Genomic DNA, 21965 nt, shown 5'->3' on the forward strand with positions numbered 1-21965 from the left:
GTCATAGATATCTCCTTTAATTTTACTAAAAAAAAATTACACATTTTTCTGTGAATAGATGAGTAAAACAATGGTGTAAAATCTTAAAAAAAAAAAAAAAAAAAAAAAAAGGTAATAATTTTCAAACTTAGAATCTTTTTGTTTTGTCTTATGGACAATGTTAAGATTCATATATTAAGGTGTATAAAAATTGTTTATTTGATTCTCTTAATTTTGTATCAAGTTTGAAGGATTTTGCTTTAGAAAATAATACGATAATTTTCTTTCCATCTCCAGCTGCCCCTAGACAATGCATTGAACTACACTTTGATGAAAAATATTCCATAGAGCCTTCTTGGGAATGTAAATTTGACCACATTGAAGTACGAGATGGACCTTTTGGCTTTTCTCCAATCATTGGACGTTTCTGTGGACAGCAAAATCCACCTATGATAAAATCCAGTGGCAGATTTCTGTGGATTAAATTTTTTGCTGATGGTGAGCTGGAATCTATGGGGTTTTCTGCTCGATATAACTTTACACCTGGTAAGTATAAAACATCCCAATTATTGATAGAGAAAGCTAAGTGTATTAACTTTGCGTATGATGTATAATGTATAATGATATGTTATTTAATGTCTTTAACGGGGTCTATCTTTAATATCAAAGAAAATATTAATAGATAGGAAATAATACAAGATACATTTATATCACGTAATAAGTAGCGCTTATTGAAGAAAGAAATTTTCAGTACAGTTCTATCCAATATACATATACTCTGGCTCTGCAGTTTTTATAAGAATTGTTTTCAGTAGAATTCTGTTACAGTAAATCATTCAAAATATTTCACGGGAAATGTTGTGCTTTATGCCTGATTGTTACACTGTACAGCATATCCTTCAAAATTATTATTGATAAAGTATTCTAATAAAAAAATCTAGTTACCTCAGGAAACTCCATCTTTGCATTTCCACTTCACCAATTATTTCACCAGTTGAAGAGTGGACTAGTTCTACCTTTTAAATAAAGTAAATTCATATGTTTTGCCAGAGAAGTGTGAAATACAAATTATAAATTGTATTAAGTAAATCTTAATTGTAATTGTACAGCTATTCATTCGTCACTTTCAAAACTTAATTCATAAAAGTAAAAAATAAAATTCATGGTCATAGTTCTTAACTGTTTCTTCTCCCACTTAACAACATCTTAAATTTCATTTTTGGCTGACGCTACAGTATATTACACTGAACTGCTGGATTTGACGTACTTCTGTACCTTCTTATTGAGTACTGAGTGATGAATCATACCTTAATATAGCTTGCTGTAAAGCACTATAATTATTATGTAATTTTATCAATTGTCACCATTGTTTCAATTAAATTGTTGTACTGGGTGGAAAAATATTCCTTTATAGATATATATATCTGCTAAAAATAAAGAGCCTCAGATTCTGCTTGCTTAATTATTCCAGCAGCATTACAGAAAATACCAGGGCTACTTGAGTGTTCCTCTATGTGGCTTTATTTCTCTAATGAAAAGAAAATAGTTATAGAATTAATCAGAGTAATTCAATCTTCTTTAAAGTCAAAGATTCTGGCTTCCAGAGGGAAAGCATACTTAGATAATTCAAAGAACAACAGAACACAGAATTTCTGTACGAAATAACCTAATAAACAGGTAGATGTATATATTGCAAATGCAAGATAATACATGAAATTGCATTATATCCTTACACACTTGTCTCTGAAAAGTGAGTTAAATTTGTATGTCTCAGTTACCATGGCTCTCTGGACTTTTGCCATTTTCCTCTCCATCTTCCCCAAAAGTTCTTTGCCTCAGATTTCATTTCCTTCTTTTTCAAAGGGATTTGTGTTATGGTTGAAAATATGTTCATAGTATGACCTCCAGTTTAGTTTGTCTAAAAAAATCCTCAAGTGATTATTTCATGGACAATGTTTTATTCTCATTTCTTTTCTTCTGATGTAAGGTAGATTTCTGCACGGAGATCAATGCTGTTAAATTTCTGTAACAGCATAAATTATTCCAGACTTCAGATGGAAAAGCTGTCTTTTTTTTTTTTCCTTTCTTCTTCTTCTTTTTTTTTTCCCCTTAGCTTTTTATACAAAGCTTTGCAAATGATAAAGGGTTTCTATGAATATTGGCCAAAATGAGAATATGATTAATTTTACAAGTGCAAAGCAGCACTGCTGCCTCGTTAATCCTCAATAACAGGATCCAGTTCACATTCTGGATGAATTGCTTGACCAGTTCTTTGTGATATAAGAATGGATTAGGCCTCATATTTTTGAGATGTGCTGTCCAAATATTTGCAGTTCAAGGGTTTGCTGTCAGCTCATCAAATACTGACAGCTTTCAAGAGGGTGTAAAGGAGAGGCATTGCTTCTAGAAAGTATCATCTAAATCCATCCCTGACTATTTCTGCAATTAAACAATTTACAAAGGAAAGATCAAAAGAAAAAAAATACAGCTGACTTATTTTTAAAGAACCTCAAGAATATTTAAAGTAATTTGGCAATTGTTGGTATCTGGAGCAGCTGAATGCTCAAGAGTAATAGTTGGTTACCTGTACGGGTGCAAAAAGTACACACTTGCAGCCCTGTGTAGGAGGCTTCCTCCACTCTTGTGGTAAGCACTACACAATTGTTTCTTTTGTTGCAGCATTCTTTGATATTTCCCCCTGAATTGTCCCCCAAAACTCCCCAAAACTTCCTCAGCTGCCATCTTTGCTGTTGGTGTCTAATGGATGTTTTGGTTTGTTGATGAAAGAAACATAGTGCTGAATGTGTGGGTGTTTGTGGGGGTGTGTATGATAAGATTTAAAAAATAAGTAAGTAAATTTGGCTAAGTTGAAGCTGTAACCATTTATTATTATTTGACTAGTACACGGAAAAGTAGAGAAAGAAATTATTTACTTTGTCTCCAGGGTGTACAGAAACAGCTAAATAGATGAAGTTGAAAAAATATCAATAAGGGTATCTAGACAAATGTTCCAATGAAGATCTATTAGTCTGTGTAAAAGAAAAAAGCTCTGAGGCATTTTAAAAATAGTTTAGACTAAGTCCTAAAAAAAAATAATAATTTGTGTAGAAGAATCCTAAGGAATTGAGTAGTTTTTTGCATTTACTAAACCATTCCTGTTTAATAATTTCTTTCACTTTTTGGATTTGAAATGACTGGAGTCCTAAACTGTGTACATAGATAGAGCTTCTTCCACCAAAGCAAAATGCCAGTCTAATTTCAGCAGTTTCTCAACAGATTGGGGTTTCAGGCATCTTGAAACAAACATTATTGTCTCATCCTATACTCTATTTAAGTGAGACTGTACTTTCATTCCTCAGATTAATTTTCAGCATTCTGAAAGATGAACTCTAGAAGGAGTCATAAAATGACTTTAATGACAAAAAATTCCAGAAGTCCATATAAAAACAACATAATCATACCAAATAAGTGATAATAAGTGTCAGGTCCTGCATTTTGGACACAACAACCCCAGGCAGCCCTACAGGCTTAGGGAGGAGTGGCTGGAACGCTGCCTGATGGAAAGGGACCTTAGTGTATTGCTGGACAGTCATAGAATCATAGAATCATAGAATCACAAGGTTGGAAACGACCTATAAGATCGTCTAGTCCAACCATCTTCACACTACCACTGCTACCACAAGCTACTAGACCATATCTCACAGCTCCTCATCTAGACGCCTCTTGAACACTGCCAGGGATGGCGACTCCACCACCTCCCTTGGCAAGCCATTCCAGTGCCTGACCACTCTCTGAGAGAAAAAGTTTTTCCTCATGTCTAACCTAAACCTCCTCTGGTATAACTTGTGGCCATTTCCTCGGGTCCTGTTTGTTGCCTGGGAGAAGAGGCCAAACCCTTCTTCACCACAACCTCCCTTCAGGAAGTTGTAGAGTGCGATGAGTTCTCCCCTGAGCCTCTTCTTCTCCAGACTGAACAATCCCAGCTCCCTCAGCCGTTCCTCATAAGACTTGTGCTCCAGACCACTCACCAGTATCGTTGCCCTTCTCTGGACACGTTCCAGGGCCTCAGAGTCTTTCCTGTAGTGAGGAGCCCAAAAGTGAACACAGTACTCGAGGTGCGGCCTCACCAGTGCTGAGTACAGGGGGATGATTACCTCCCTGCTCCTGCTGGCCACACTATTTCTAATGCAGTTGGCTGAATATGAGCCAGCAATGTGCCCAGGTGGCCAAGAAGGCCAATGGCATCCTGGCTTGTACCAGGAATGGAGTGGTGAGCAGCACTAGGGAAGTAAGTAATCCTGCCCCTGTACTCGGCATCAGTGAGGCCTCAATTCGAGTACTGTGTTCAGTTTTGGGCACCTCAGTACAGAAGGGACATTGAAACGGTAGAGCAGGTCCAGAGAAGGGCAACAAGGCTTGTGAAGGGCTTGGAGAATATGCCTTACATGGAGAATCTGAAGAAACTGGGGCTGTTTAGTCTGGGGAAAAGGATGCTAAGGGAAGACCTTATTGCTCTCTTCCAATATCTGAAAGGTGCTTACAGTGAGAGCAGAGTTGGTCTCTTCTCATAGGTGACAGGACAAGGGGAAATGGACATAGGTTGTGCCAGGGGTTTAGGTTGGATATTAGGAAACACTTCTTTATGGAAAGGGTTGTTAAGCACTGGAATAGGCTCACTGGGGAGATGGTTGAGTCACCATTCCTGAGTGTGTTTAAAAACCATTTGGATGTGGTACTCAGGGACATGATTTAGCGGAGGGTTGTTAGAGTTAGGGTTGTATGGTTAAGTCATGGTTGGACTCGATGATCTTTAAGGTCTTTTCCAAACTGAGTGATTGTATGATTGTATGATTCTATGATTCCATAAAACTACTGAAAATTGCAAAAAAAGTAGACTTCTGTTTTTGTGATTTTATGAGCTATAGGGTTAAGCAAGATTAGGTTGAATGGTATAATTCTTGATTATTTTTAATGTTAAAACTTTAGGTTTAAGGAAAGAGCTTTTTATTTTTAATTTAACAACCAGGTGCAATTTGTATATAAAATGACATATCAAACATGTTGTATGCTTTTATGTTTTTAAAAGTAAAACAAAGTTTAGTCATTCATTTTGTACTAGTTTGATTTTATATTTATTGTTAAGTAGAATTACTATCAAACAAAGATTAATTTCAATCATTTCTAAATGAAACTATCTGAACCTATTAAAATCTTTCTAAATACATATATAACCTTTTATTTTTACTTTCAAATATCAAGTATGAAAAAAATGACCCCTGTGTCTACAATATTTTGAAGTTGGTTCATTCTGAATGTAATACATACTGGTTAGTGAAGGACACCAAATGTCCCTTGCTCTTGTTTCAGTATTCTCTGGACCACTGAAACACCTACAGGTTTCAAACACATCACATCTCTGGGTCTTGTACTCCATCTCTTGTCCTCCTTTCTCCCCAAAAAGTTATATCTCAAGAGCATTTTCTCAAATGATGTTAAATTTTTTGTCTACTCTAATCTTGCTGTTTCAAGCAGTATTTCAAAGAGACTTATTCTTGACAATCATTCTTTAATATGACTCAGTTTTTCAGTGTAGACAAGGATACAGATAGAGAGTGGACATATTTATTCCATCTCTGCTACTCAGCTAGAATAATCAGATTTTTGTTTATCCTGGTCTCTGATTTTGCAGGACAGTGGCTTAAGATAGCACATCATTACTTTCAGTTCCATCACTTAGTAGAAACCATCTGTGTTTTTATTTAGTCTTGTTAATATAAAGGTTAGACAGTAATGTTTTCTGTTCAGCTGCCTGATAACAGAAAACTAAAAAAGATTTATACTCTTATGCCCCAAAAATGGACTGTAAAACTCTGTCTATTCAGAACAATGATACTTTTACATCCACATTGCACTGGTATGACTAGCTGTAGAAAGAAAGATATGATAACATCATCTATCTTAGGGAAAACAAAAAGCAAACACAAAAACAACAACAACAAAAAAGTCTTCTTGATCAGGGTAGGTCTGTATTTTAGGAATGATGTCAAATGTTTGATAGATAAACTAAATTCAACTGTAATTCTAGAGAACAGTCATTTTGACACATAATATCCTTGTCCTTCTTTGTGTATATTTAGGCATCTCAGCCATTCAGGACAGGTGAAAAGTGCTTGTGAGAGCTTGCTCACTTTCATGTTATTTCATTTCATTTTATTTCATTTCATTTTGTTTCATTTCATTTTGTTTCATTTTACTTTAATTTTAATTCCCAGTTCTCTTCAGAAATTGGTCTAATTGCTTCTAAGTTAAAATCAGCCATAATAATTTTTAACCAGCTTGTAATTCATTTAAGTTTTCTGGGAAATAATTACCTGTCTCAGAATACATGAGACTATATGTGTTTGCCTTTTCCTCTAGGAAATTGTCTAACTTTGTGAGAGATGAGTCATTGTAACTCTCTCTTCCTTTAAGCTTTTGAGCCAGAACAATATTTCCATTTTTTTTTTTATTAATTTTTTTTATGTGTGAGTTTGTTGCATTTATTTCTAGTTCTCAGCACTTCAAATTGTTATAAAATACTTCTTTGAATTATGAATTTTTAACGTGTTCATGCAAGTGTGCAGGGGACAGCACTGCATTGCCTTTTATAATGCATATATTAGGACTTATGGTCTTCTGACTGAAAATGAATTGCATGTAGTATCTAGTATGATGCATTTGCTTATTAGAATGGAAGTCATGATCAGCTACATAAATGTATTTTCAAGGGAATTTCCATGAACTGTAGGCTTAGGTCCAGAGTATTTCATTACCATACATATTGGAAGGTAATGAAATAATGAGTTTGTTTTAAATATCAAGAGAAAAAGAATACCTTGAGTGGAACAAATGAATATATGGAAGTTCTCAAAAGATTCTGAGGTCCCATATTACCTCTTTACCTCTTTTTATCACTTTTTTTCTTTTTCTTTTTTTTTTTTCTTTTTTCCTAATAATATGTTGCAGAACTTCCTGCCAAAGAAATCTCTGCATGCTGGAAGTATTATACTACTAGCAGAAAAAAAGCTGTACACTGAAGTCCCTACTTTGATGAACTTTGCTGTAAAAATAAGAGTAATAGAAATAAATGACATGGCTTTAAGTATTCTAACAGTGAAAAAGAGAAAACACCTATTGCAAAGTTTGGTAACAACTGCATTAACTGGAGGCATAAGAGTTGCATTTGCATTGACTATGCATACATAGGAGTGAAGGGACTTTCCAAGATGTGTAGTATTGTCTAACACCAGGACTGCAAGCAATATGTTTCTAACTCAATGTTTTATTTTATTTGGATATTTTCTGCCTCAGACACTCCTATGGAAGTCATATTGAAGCTTAGAGATGGTAGTCATATAGAATCACAGAATCATAGAATTACTCAGTTTGGAAAAGACCTTAAAGATTGTCAAGTCTAACTGCAACCTGACCATATTACCTTAACTCTAACAACCCACTGCTAAATCATGTTCCTGAGCACCATATCCAGTATACTTTTTAAGATGTGGATTTTCTTAGTTACAGAAGCTAAATTCTTCTTCCTTAATGCCACCTTCCTTTTGACAGCACTACCACCTCACCTCCCTCCACGAGTCTCTTCTTTGTGTCTGTTCCACAGCTACTGAACACAGAATACTGGAGGAGGTTGAGCAGGACGTTTTACAGTAGTGTATGTGCAAATAATTGTTCTCTATCTCCACTGGAAAAACTTCTCCATATATGTGTGATATATATGTGATCTTACCAATAAAGGTGATCATGGTTTTGCATTGCTAAATATTTTTAACAGAGGAACCAGGTTTCCCTGACAAAGAATTTGTCTTTTCAGAATCACCTAGGAGGAAACTTTAACAAATTTATATGTATGTTCAAAAATAATCCAAGCAAACTTTTTTTTTTTTTTAATATTAACCTGTATTTTTACAACACCATCTTCTCAAACTAGTTTATATTATTACTTGATAGAGAACAATTAAAATGAAATCTCAGAGGCAGAGGAGGATTTTCTTTAAATATTTTCTTTGTTATGCTTTTCCCTAGAGACACTCTTCTGTCTTTGCATAGTTACTACACTGAGTTGGTAAGACTCAGGTCTGATTTAGAGAGGTCATCCTCTGCTTTAAAATGTAAAAATAACCAGTGAGCCCTAGACATTTATTTTCCTTTTTAATGCTTAATCTGGCTGTAATATTTGTGAGGCACTTGGAAATTATAGAATAGGGGAGATAATAAGGAATTTGTACTGAACAGAAGCCTGGGTAGTCTTCTTCCACAAGTGCTTTGGAACAACTAGACTACTATGAGCATTTTTACTATTAGTATATATATAATCAGCATATTACCTCCAAAATTTATAAGACATCTTACTTCACAATTCTCCTTCAAATATTTTCACACCTATTTCGTCAGGTAAAAAAATGAGAAACTTCTTACCTAATACGTAATAAATAAGTATCCAAGCTATTTTAGTTCATTATAGTTCATCTGACTTCCTTATCTGTCAAATTTTTGGGCTATTTTTACTGAGGTGCATTTCTGGATGATTGTGTTGTGATCCTACCTTGGAAACACTTCTGTCTGTAATATTTTCTCTTGGTGACCTTGGCAATGTGGATGTTCAATTCCTCTTTACTTATCCATTCCTTAAGTAGTTGAATTTTTATCTTTATGTATTGTATCTACAAGTTTCTGAGGTGTATGGCCAGTAAATCTTGACAATGATCTCTGTCCTTTAGTATAATCAGCATGGCTGTGACTCTACTGTTAGACAGAGAATCTATTTCCTATTCTAGCCACAGACCTGCAAGTGGTCTGATTCTTTAGCTGTCCATATTGAAAACCATGCTTTTATGTTAGGTACAAAAACATGTTTATATCACTTGTTTTCATCTGTCAGTTATCATTTGTTGTTAATTTGACACTTGTATAGGTGACTGTTGATTTTTTTTTATCATCTGTTATTTACTAAGGTATTTCTCAAATCTAGCACTAATAATTATGGCTTCTTATTGTTCTTCTTATTATTATATTCAGCTTTTCTTAACAGATTTTTGCTTTCTTTGTATAGTTCTAGTGCCTAACTCTCCTTAAAGAAATTGACATAAACCTTTGTTGTAAAGTTCTCTGTGCTCTATAACTGAGAAAAAGTGTTCTCATCCAATAACTAGGAACTCTTATTCTGAATAGTGTAGTCTTTGAAAAAGTCAGTCATGTTTTTGTTTCTAGAATTGAGTGTTTTTGCAATATGAATAGTAAATTAGTAAATGCATCAAATTCAAATATACCATCTATCAGCTTTCAGGATAATCAGCAGTTGTTTGGTGCTCAATTCATTTTCTTGAATAGTATTTATATTGTTTCATCAAGAAATCAATCTATACTCTCTTTTCCTCACAAGTATTGAGGACTGCTACCAAATACTGTTTTGTGTCCTAACAAATGTACTGGCTATGTATTATCACCTCAATATAGCTTCTGTGATATTTAGGGATATGATTAATGTTGCTTTGTCTACTGGTTGTAGAAAATTGCAGATAGTATAATACTTTTGCCTTAAGTACCACATTTGCCCTTCTTTGGTGCTCCTGTCCCAAAATAAGACTGCACTTACTTCAACTTGGATAGAAATTTTATCCCATCTTTTTTTTATAAATACATTTTTAAGTAATCTGTTAGAATGCCTCTGCATTTGACTTGTCTTCTCTTTCTCTCTTATGCAAGACTGAAGTCCTTGCAATCTTCAGTATATGTACTATCATACTAATCTTATGAGATAAATAAATACTCTTATGCAGAATATTTTCTATGCGAGGAACAGAAATACAAAGATTTCTGTGGGATTTAGATTACAACTTTATGGCTGCGAAAAAAAAGAGCTTGAATTAAGTTTCTACTTCTACTTCTACACAGAGATTATTCTCAGCTGTCTTTTCCCTTTCTCTCTCCCAAACTCTTTATAATTACGAAGATCTGACAAATCAGAATTACTAACTTAAGCTGCTGACCGTATTCATCTTTACCTGCACTAAGGGTTTATGAACAAACCCCATCTCAGTAACTTTAACTTAGACATATAGGAAAAGTAGACATGTTCGAAAAATCATCATGAAAAACAGAGAAAGTGAGAAGTTGAACTTTTTAAAGTGAAACCTTAAAAGAATCTAAACTTTTAAATCTGAAATTTTATAGGGAATATGTATATGATTATAATAGTAGGTTGATGCAAGAGTTATTTGATTATTGTGAGACCTGTTCAATATTTGTGCATGCTGACTAGGTTAAAAATGTTACTTCCTCTAATGTTAATTCCCTTTGTGCACTGATAGTCCTTTACAATCTCATGTGTAGCATATTCTCTAGGTCCAAAGTGTAAGGCTGACAAAAAGTTCCATCACCAAATATAGGATACTGTAGGACTCAGTGGTAGTTCTCCACTTCTACTCAAAATATGTGGTAGATATATATCAATTTGGTGACTGTCAATTTAATAATTACCATAAGTCTAATATAACCTTAAGAATGCTAAGTTTATTCACTGATTCTCAGTTCTCTCTCTCATCTTTTTTTTTTTTTTTTTTTTCTGATGCAATAAATTGAGTTTTGTTGGTGTTAAAACACCACAATTAGTGATTTGTCTGTCTTCCTCAAAATCATCTGAAATGAAAATGCTTTCTCTATGTAAAAGTGCATCATTTTTTTCAAATGTGGTTATTACTTAGTTCAAATACATTTTTTATTCCAGTTCCATTCATCAATCAGTTATACTGCTTGTAAAATGAAGTGATAGAAGTTCTGCAGTCACTTGCAATAATTACTCGTTCCTCTCCTTGTATTTTATGTTTTGAATATCAAACAAGTAGATTTTTGCTACATTTCCACTACTGCCAATTGGGCTTTCTCAAATAAAAGTGTCTGAGAATGTTTTTTGAAAGGAACAATTATTGATAACAAAAGAGGCCTGTGATTTTTGCTTTCAATTTTGTGTGTTTGTGTTATTATGTGTTCCTTTCTTTAAAATTCTTTAAAATTGGAAATTAAGTTACAGACAAAATCTTCACTAACAAGAGGTACCAAGCAAAAGCCATGATGATCTTCAGTGTCTTGAGCTGTTTACAAAATCTCATCTCCTCACCCTATCTGGTGTTGGAATTCAGTAGAAGTCAGGATTGAATTGTGTCTATTGCATGCCTTCCAAAAATGAAGAAACAAATTTTTTGATTCTGAGCTAGCTCGGCTACAGATTTTCCATATCTTCCACTTTATATGGTGGAAGCTGGCAACTGTGATTGCATATCATTAATTTATTTATTCTTTAGTCACCTCATCCATTTATCCAGCACTTTGCAGACACCTAAAATATCTGTTTATTTTCTTTCTCAATTCATTTAGGAGCTAGTACAAAGACATATTGATGCTAAGATGTCTATTGAAAGAAACAGAATTTGAGTAAAATCGGATTTAGGAAGATGTAAATTTAAAAAGATTATTTTCTTTATGGGTCTGGCAATTAATTATCTTCCAATTACATTTTATGTGTTTGTACTGCGTGCATTTTCTTTCCCTTTTAAGTACAAATCAAAAGAAAACTTGTTTGCTAGAAATTTCATTCTGCTAAAACGTTATATGTTTAATTTATTAATAAAAGGTGATACTTAAAACTATTTTCAAATCTTGCATTTATGATTAGTAAATGAAAACAGAATTCCTTAATCCTTCATGTATTCCTAAAAAGTGTATTTTATTTTTCAAAGTGATTTCACTGCAGTCCAATGTTGATTTAATTAGTGCACTCTTACTCACAAAAGCATTGTCTACAACTTTATACAATACTGAAAAGATTTCATCTAAACAGAAATAAATTCTTCTCCAGTGTAAAGATGGGACTGTAATCATATCAGTGATATTATTTGCATGGTCAGAGACATAAGATTTAGTCTAGTTTTCCATTCTGCTGTGATATTCCTAATCTAATCTAAGAGTGCTTTGCAATTTTAAGGACATACAGTTTAATTGAGAATTTTTAATTAAAAATATACCGATTATTCATAACCACGTCAAGTAACATTACTGTGAGCTAAATTACATCTGTCTACATTTTCAGTTTCTTACAAAAAATGCACAGTACAATAAATATAATAAATATTCAAATTCACAAAAACCTTTTGAAATCAAGAAATTCAGTTCCCTCAGTTTTCTTTTTGCTCAGTTACGTCAAATGCACTTTTTTGAATGGTAACAGCTTAGTCTACAACTCATTAGGTAAATGAGGGTCTGACATTAGCGTTTCCTCAAATAGATTTTTAGAGAATTTAACTTCAGTGAGCAAAAATGTTTTAGTCTGTGCTACACAGTCTAAAATGGACTTGTAGTTACAGAAGTTTACCAAATAAATGAAAATACTATCTGAAAGGAAGGAAAATAATGGCAGATTTCCAGAAATAAGTAAGCAAATGCTTTTCAATAACACTCAAAAAATATTACTTCAGAGATGTTATGCTAGAGATACAGAAAGGTTATTTGAATACTTTGATATCAAAGGACTATTTTGTGTTTTGTATTAAGAAAGACTGCTCAAATAATGAGAAAGATGATGAGAACAGAATTGCCAAATATTTTTTTGAGAATTCAGATTCAAATAAATTAATGCCATGGAACATCCATTATTAAAAATCTGTGGTAGCATGACAAAAGCAGGCAGCATGAAATGTGCTATTCTAGTCACATATCAATCTCCTAGATGACAGTGAGAAGCCAGAAGTTGTTGTGTAACCGGACTTACAAACATCATTTGCCAGATGTTATCTGATAGTTGAAGCTCAAGAGACAATGTTATCAAATCTGCTGGTTGCGGAATGTGGGTTAATAAAAGATTGTACGATACCACTTCCGGTTTGCTTTTGATTTTTTCTTTTCCTTTCTTTCATGTAGTTCATTTCTAAACTCTAAGTCAAAATTAATATTAAATGAGAATGCAACAAATTATTCACAAAATTATTTTGCTCTTTAATGCTGATTTAATTTTATGGATTAAACACTTGGTCATTAACTGCCACCAACTACAATGTTCATGATGAAATTATTTAAAGTAAGTAATTTTTTTTTTGTAAAATACATATTGGTGCAGCAGTTTAAAAATCAAGATTCGGGTAACTTTGAATCTCTTTGCTCCTGTGTGCTTGCTCGATCTCTACAATGATCATTCTTAGCAGTAATATAGTTGTTTGTATAAAGTTTTATTCGTTTCGAGGGTTTTTTTTTTGTTTTTTTGTTTTTTTGTTTTGTTTTGTTTTGTTTTTGTTTTTTATCACTACAGCTTTAGATGATTCTTTTAAATCAAGCTAGGAAAAATCCTGCTGTTTGGCAGCCAGAAACCTAGTCTAGTCAAATGAAATTTAATTATTGTCTGCCTGTTGGATAAGCTGACCTATACGTAAAAATCCTGGGTACTATGACTGACCAACTTTCACTCTTTCTAAGACACTGAGCTAGAAAATTGCTGTAGCATTCAATACACAAATTGCTAAATTCAGGTCAGATTGTGGACATAATTATCTATATTGATTAATATTAATTAATTAATTAATATTAATATTGAATAATATTAAGAATGTCAGCAAATCCAGTAGAACTCAAATTGTTGCTTTGGTAGTTTTGAATAGAGCAGAAAATGTGCAGATCTGTTAAATTACAGAATCACAGAATTGTAGGTGTTGGAAGGGACCTCTGGAGCTAATTTAGTCCAAACCCCTGCTAAAGCAGGTTCCCTACAGTCGGTTGCACAGGAAACCATTCAAGTGGGGTTTGAATATCTCTAGAGAAGGAGACTCCACAACCTCTCTGGGTAGCCTATCTCAGGAAAAAGTAGATGTAACTATGCTGCTAGTAGACATCAGTTTTAATCTATTCATACTCTGGATTAAAGATCTCCAGCTCTGCACTGATCTATATTTTTCTAATTTCCATGATAAACCAGCTTCAGAATCATTTAATGAATAATGAGCATGTGGCATGAATGATACATAAAATTACTGTCAATTAGTTAAAATGTTATAGTTTAAAGAAAAAGTTTGAAAAGTTGAAGACCCTCTGATTTAGAATTTATCATCCTGTTAATTTTTTTCATGTGGGTATGTAAGAAAACATGTCTTACTGCTCCTGATTAACAACATTTTTTAAGTGTTTAACTTAAGTGGAAATCATTTGGGGCAAGGCTTAGTATGAACTATGTTTATTTTAAACACATGTATGGATATAGTAGGGATTTCCTCATCAAAATAATAGAAGTCCCAGATGATGTAGTGTCTTGTTTCTAACAGACTGTCTATGTTATATCAGTATTAGCAATTAATTGTTGTTTGGATTTTACTTTGTCACTTTTAATTGGAGCAAAACTGTCAACTCAAAGAAAAGGAAATGTTACTTTCATGAAGTTGTAACCAACAGGAAGCAACAGAACTGTAAGGCAAAAAACTAGCTGTAAATCCTTAAGTAAACCATGAATTCACAATCTGCACATATATCCTCCTTCATTCCTTCATGTTTTTTTGATTTTTCCTTAAGTGCTTCAGGAACCAGAATGACCTTTCCAACATTCTTCTTCTCTTGCATCTGTATCATGGCATCTGCCACTTGATCAAAAGGAAATAAAGAATCTAAATGGGGCTTGAACTTTCTCTAAGTGTTTTTGTCCCAAAATCTCAGAAGTTCCATCTGGAAGTAGGGAAGTGTTATTGCTCCCATCTTATATATTATGTGTATCCTTTTTATACCTTGATTTTATTCTGTATAATGAAATATAAAATTCATAACTATATGTGAAATTTAAGTAGAAATTCACATGAGTCAGTCTTTTGAGTTCTGGAATATATTGAAACTCTTCTCCATAGAAAAAAACTTCTACCCCCTGCTGTTCAAAGATGAAGAAAAAAAGGAGAGTGAAAGTAAGACTATCTCCAAAGCAGCTCCACAGTATAGTTTACATCTCAAACTGATATAAAACCACCTTCATAGGCCATATTACATTTAAGAAAACTGCTGTGGTCAGCAGCTCAGCACACTCGAAGGGAACATGATTTCTAACCAAGAAAACTCCATAAAGTAGCAGAAAGAAAAAGAAAACTGGTATGACTGAGAGTTATAGGGCTGGAAGGATAGGACAGATGACTTATTTTCCCTGCAGATGTTTCATTGACTTGCTGTTGAGCTCAGCAATTCCTCATGTTATAGGAGTTTCACAGCTCCTCTTCTTGCTTACTGGAAGTGAATATTTAAGCTGCCACATCTCTTGTGGTAGGCACACATAATAGCAATTGGAGTTAACAATCTGGTTTAATTTTCTTACTTTTTTTTCCTCTCCTTTGGAAACAGTGGAAATTCAGGCTACAGTGAGAGTGGGTGAAGCTCTAAAATTCTCCCTCTGGCACTGAAAAAAATTTCTACTGGATACTAAATACATTTTAAAAACATCCTACATCTCTACAATACGCTTTATCCATTAACTTTCAAAAATCTAGCAGCTGCAGAGTAAAATAATGAAAAGCTCTTTTTCTATGATTACTTCACTTCTTTCCACTCTAAGGATCATATATTCAAGAGCATTATGTCTGTTTTATCTTTCTAGTATCTTATACAGACAGATGATTAAGCAATCAGTTGTTTTTGCAAATACAGCTAAGTTTATTTTCTTATAAGGTTATTCACTTTAGAAAAGTACACCTGGTTCTCTGCTAGGTGGTAAGAGAAAAATATTTGAAAATGGCAAGACATCTGCTCTTAACGTGGATGATGACATGTTCACACATGAAAATTAGGATCTGTTTAAAAACCATTTGGATGTGGTGCTCAGGGACATGATTTAGGCGAGGGTTGTTAAGAGTTGGGGTGGTATGCCTAGGTTGCAGTTGGACTTGATCTTTAAGGTCTTTTCCAACCTGAGCAATTCTATGAGTCTATGATACAATGATTTCTCATGTAAAATCAGGACAATGATACAGCGTACATAACATTGCCAGCTACAGCAAAGGGATGTCAGTTGATGTAAACGCTATGTTTACATTTCTGTTTGTATTGAAAATATGTTTTAATGTGTGGTCAGCTAAAGATTATTCAGTACAACTTGAACCAGCATAATTGATAATTTCATTTGAATATAATAGCTGAAAATAAAGTAGCACTTCAACAGAATTGAGAGTTCTCTTGAATGTTCTGGTTAATTTTTTAAAAATAAATACTATATCCAGAATACAAATAAGAGAAAGCCTTTCCACTACAATAAAATCTCAACAGTTACTTCACATTGCCAAATTATTCCCATACATTTCTTCCATCCTGGTAAATCCACTCTATGGACTAATATATCATGAAGAGCCTCTCTGAAAAGACAATGTGAGTTTTCACACAACAGTAGCAAGCAAAAACCATGTGTAAATTGATTCAATCTGAAGAATGCCTAGCAACCATTTGTGGCTAAACCCACTGAGTCATTTTCCCCTGTACTTCTATAGCGAACTGAAAGTATTATTTCCTTGGACTAGGCTACCAGTCAACTCTAACAAATCAATAAGACAAATCCTGAGCCTTAGTAATATTATACTGAAATTACATAACTTGGCCATACTTAGTATTCAACATCATTCAGGAAAGGCTCTATAGCACTTTTATGTTGCACATCTTTCTCCCTGATAAGCTTTAGGTACCATTAATCAATCAGAAGAAAGCACTAAGATATTATCCTGGGACACATATGCAGTACTGCTCTTGATAATTGACAGCTAGTCCTGGCAGCCAAATCAACTGCACTGTCACATCGGAGATTGCTTGGCTGCAGTTCTTAGACAGAGTGGGCTCCTGAACTCGTTCAGTTTTTTTTCCACACATTTCTGGGCAACTGACAGACAAAGGTGTATGCAGACTCTGAGAAATTTCTCATAGGATGATCTTTTCCCCATATTTCTAGACATATTGTGTTGCATGAGAGGAATATAATAATTGGGGCATCCTGCATCTAATATAAATATTTAACATAATAACAATTATCTGCCAAACAATCTCACCCAAATCATCAAGGCTCCCGGAATTGATATTTCCACTAAGCAGCAAGTAATTGTTGACATTCCTGCTCTCCTTTCTAAGTCTATATTGCAGTACCAAGAAGTACTTCACGCTTTTGAGATTTAGGTATAGATATCAAATATTCCATCACTCTTTGAGGATGTATTTCAGGATGGCTTGATACCCGCTCTTACAAAATCTATATTGGAGAAATAACTTATTCTGAAGAGATGATAGAGTAAAATAGAAGGAGGCTAAGATCCCAAAGTCCACCATTGCATACATAGAGAGAAGTCTAGACACAAACTCTGTATTCATACATCCTGTTCCAGTGGAGTTCATTCAAGCCACTTCTTGTCTACATAGTTTCACAAAGCTTAATAAGTAGCTAAGATTGGATTTTCTTTTTCTGATGACACTGTCCTTACATTTCCAAAATTATGTCAAAGAAACAAATATTAATTTTTGGCATACAAATACCTGTCTCTTGCTAATATATGTAGTATATCTCATCTCACTGATGTCACCACAGCTGTGCAGGTTGAACATTGGTGTAACTTACCAATTACAGCATACAGATAATTTGATTATGAATGAGCTGAGAACAGAAAATGTGACATAAGAATTAAAATAGTAATAATAGTAGCAATTAGAAATCCAACTTCTGGGAAGCAGTCTTTGTTATTTCAGCAATACTATATGGAATCCAGTTAAAGTATATTTCTATGATTTTTTTGTTTGTTTGTTTTTTGTTTTTTTCTAATATGATTTTACTTTCCTTACTACTTGCATCATTTATTTATAAAATTTCTTCTTAAGAAAAATAGAAGCTGTATTTACTGAGACATTGATCACCAAGCACAGGGCAGAGTAATGCCTCCTTGTAGACCTACATTTTCAAAAACAGAATTTCTCAAACTTCTTTAGGGCATTTACTTCAGTTACACCCTGGTTCAGCTGAAACAGCATTAATAGCATAACCAGCATCTTGATTGTCGACAAGCAATGGGAGCACACCCAGAACACAACCACTTAAGCTGGAAGAGCCATTATGTTCCAGCAGTAGAGGGTGGGGTGGGGTGGGAACAGGTGGCCTGGATTGCTAAGGGGTTATTCCACACCCTGTGACATGTGAAGGCTATAAAGCTGTGGGGGAGCTGACTAGGAGGTATGTGTTTTCTTGGAGGATTGCTGGGTGAGATATATTGGTAGAGGGTTATTGGTTAAGTGAAAGAATGGCTTTGTGGTGCTGGGCTGCTGCTAAGTTAAATCCCAGTAACTGAGTTTTCTTCATGTGAATCCTTGTTGATCTAGAATGCCAAGGTGAAATGCTGAGTTGTACTCACTTCTTTTTACACTTACTGCAGTTAAGTTCTTTTCTGATTGTGCTGAGATACAAATGGTTTGGAAGTGGTGTTTTATGTGTAGCCTCAAAAATATCTGTTGTTGTTCACAATGTTTTCTTTAAAAGTCAGTATGTAAAATACCAAGGTTAAATATAGCTTTTGCTAGTTAAAAGTATTATAGAAGTGTCTAGTAAACTATGTTTTTATTTGAAGATCCTGTTGTACAGATACATAAATACTTATTGGAGTGTCAGTAAGACTCCAGAGCCACAGAGATTCATTGAATAAATTTGCTTTTGGCTAACAAGACAATAATTCCTATATTTTTGTGCATCTGGTTCACTTAGAACTTTTTTTGTTCCTTAGCACTTTTCCATTGCTCTTCTAGTGGAGTAGCTAAATCCCCTTGCTCATACACATCACAAAATATTTATTTTTAGAACCTTTTTCCCCTTCATTTTAGTTTTTTTTTTTTTGGCGATTCTTTAACACATTTTCATGTTTTCAAAATATTTTGGTCATTTTCCTGTTTGCTCATCTTATCATCAAATACTAGGAGAAAACCATAAAAAAATCTTGTTTTGTACAGAGTTCTGCAAGCACTGCTTTTATGGAGAAGTATTACAGTTCACCCTTTTAAAATGCAGGACTCCCATAAGTAACTGTAAAAAGATACCTGACTTCATAAACTTTAAAATAAATAGCTGATGGTATGCTGAATATTGCAATTCTATTTACTTTTCCATGAGTATTTATGTGCAATCAGTTCTCTGATAAATTCTGTGATACAGATAGGTATTCTAGTGTATGCACATCTTAAATATTCATAGTTTAAAACTTGAATGACTGTTTCTAGTTATTCAAATACAGGAAAATGAAAAGATATCTGTAGTTGTCTTCAATAAATGAAATTGAGCATGTGTTTTTTATCTTTAGCAAATTTAGCTTCTACATGCGGTGATTCTTGCTTATATACATAAAATGTATTTTTCTGTATAAAAAAGCATAAACATTTGTTTCAAAAATCAACCATCTGTACTGCATAGTTTAATCAAATAATTCCTTCATTTCTAAGTAATAGGGAAAAAAAATCAAATTAACTGTAAAATAGGTCTCATACATGCACTAGGATTTTATAGCTTACATCTTCTAATCATACATTAATTGTTCATATTCTTCAGTATGTATACTTTATTCACATATAAATGATTCTGAGAAATTAGATGGATTCTAGATCTAAGATATTCTAGGAAATGCCAGTTGTGCCATGATTTGAAGCAAATTCCACTGCAGTGGACAGTGCATTCCAGATGAGGCCTCACCAGTGAAGGGTCAGCTGTTGGTGATGCTTTGCCTAACATAACCCAGGTCCTGCTAGCCCTCTGAGCTGCAAGGCCATATTGCTGGCTCATGTTCCACTTAGTGCATAGGTCCTTTTCTGCAGATCTGCTTTCTAGTTGAGTAGCTGCAAGCATGTCCTGCTACTTGGAGTTTTCCTTCCCAGGCTTTGTATTTGGACATCACAAGGTTCCTTTTTTCCAATCCGTTTTTCCAATGTAGGATTCCTCAAGATGGCAGCAAGACCCTCTGGTCTGTCTATCACCCCCAGTTTTGTGTTCTTTGTGAACTTGGTGAGGGAGCATTCTGCTGCATCATCCAGATCATTAATGAAGATACTGAACATAACTGCAGCCAGCATGTACCTCTGTAATGCACCACCAGTTTATGTTCTTCACCTAAATCTTGGGCCCATCTGTTCAGCCAGCATTGTCTCATTATCCAACTCATTTCTTAGAGGTTAAGAAAACCTACAGATATCATCAGTTTCTTCCTGGACTACTCTAAATTATCTCATTTTGTTTGTTTGCTGGTAACTCTGAATAACCTGGTACATCTTTTATATCTCATAATATTTTTCAAATGTAGTTCTGTGCTTTACAGGGATTTTGCAGTAAAGCTTGTGTTAACAAAACAACAATCTGTTACTTATGAAACTGATAGTAATATATCATCAAAGGAAATTTTTGGATACCCTTTTTGTTTGCTTGTTTTTAAAAGAGACATTCCATATCCAAGAAGCTTCAAATTTATGTTGGCTGTAAGGTCTTGTATTTACATACCCTTTACATATTTTCACATTTCCTATATAAATACCATGTTTCTCATATTTCAGTTAATGAGAGAGTTCCCCATAAGAAATAAAACAAGAAGTCAGTGTATTGCAGTACTCTCAAGACTTATTGCATGTTTTTCTCTTTAATGAAGTAGGTTATCATTCTTGTTTTTCAGTGTTTTTTTTTTTTTTTTTGTCTGACTTGGGAATTTTCCCTAATGGAACTTGATTTTCATTAGTTGCAAAAGAAATGACTACCTGGCTATCAGAAGATCTAGTCAGTCAGTGTTTAGGTATCATTAAAAGAGTTCTGACTCAGCCAGACAGATAATAACAATTTAATTGAATTACATACAGAAGAGCTGTTGAAGTATAATCTACTTAATGGTAGATTATTTTAAAAACAAAATTGTGCTGGGTAAATATGCTTCAACATCATTGAAATTTCAGGATCTCTGATAATGCCTTACTTCCAGACTGTTGTATCGGCCAATATACCATTAATTTATTACTTCAAGTGTCACAGACTTTATTTCACTTTCACTCTTAGGCTGCAGAAAGATAATTTTTCACAGCCTGTCCAATTCAAGATCTAACATATCGCTAGAATTTTAACAGATTTTGTACTTTGGTGTGACTTTGTAATAACTGTATTGCTAAAAAAATGGGAAGATATAACTGGAGTTTTTTATGCATTAAAATGTATGTCTGGATTACACTTCAGCTTTATTAAGTTTACTCAAGTAAGATGCTTTGAAAATTGATAATAAACACTGAAACAGCAGGTAGAATGAGTTTTACATCTGGAAAACAAAGGGTTTCTTTAATAAAAATGTATGAATTCTTTTTATCTTCACTTTATTATCATTTTGAAAAATTTAATTTTATTACCATAATATTAATACTTATGGAGAGCAGATAATTTGTCTTTCTGCTTCTGTCATGAACTACGAAAACTGGGTATAGAAGCCTTCTAACACAAAGCATATCAACTATCTGGGGGGCATGACTGAACAGGCACATTTTCTCTCAGATTATTGGACTTGGGTCCCAAAGCGCTGCAGAGTAAGTCAGGTCTTTCTCTTGTGCCCCATGTTTTCAGAGCTGTCTGTCCTTCACAAGTTGGCAAAAGGTTAATGTGTGCTTACTATAGGATGTGATCAGACTTTGAAACCTGAAGAGCAAAAGTTTTTCACAATCTGACACACAGTCTGTGTCCAACTCTCTCCACCTGTTTCTAGTATGGTCAGCTGATGCAGCAAGACACTTGGATTCTTGCTACCATGACTCCTTTCTATGAAAATCCCTTCAGATGAGAGAAATTCTATTAAGATCTTTTTCTTCCTCTTGCTTCTCTGTACTTTGCAAATGTGTTGGAGTGTTTGCAGACCAGTCCTTGTAAACTGAGAAGAACTGTGATGGTTACACTAGGCATGGTT

At 34.0% G+C, this 21965-nt stretch overlaps 1 protein-coding gene across 1 annotated transcript in view; it reads left to right on the plus strand.

Annotated features, from left to right (window-relative positions):
* The window catches only part of NETO1 (neuropilin and tolloid like 1), a 66267-nt gene that overhangs the window by 13501 nt on the left and 30801 nt on the right, over window positions 1–21965 (plus strand). Inside the window, exon 4 of the mRNA XM_090137316.1 lies at window positions 277–525. Coding sequence (XP_089993442.1) covers window positions 277–525 — 249 coding nt within the window. The remainder of the gene's footprint in view (window positions 1–276; window positions 526–21965) is intronic.

Source organism: Phasianus colchicus, chromosome 3 (assembly GCF_987193195.1).
Source record: "Phasianus colchicus chromosome 3, bPhaCol1.hap1.1, whole genome shotgun sequence".
In the NCBI taxonomy this organism is placed as follows: domain Eukaryota; kingdom Metazoa; phylum Chordata; class Aves; order Galliformes; family Phasianidae; genus Phasianus; species Phasianus colchicus.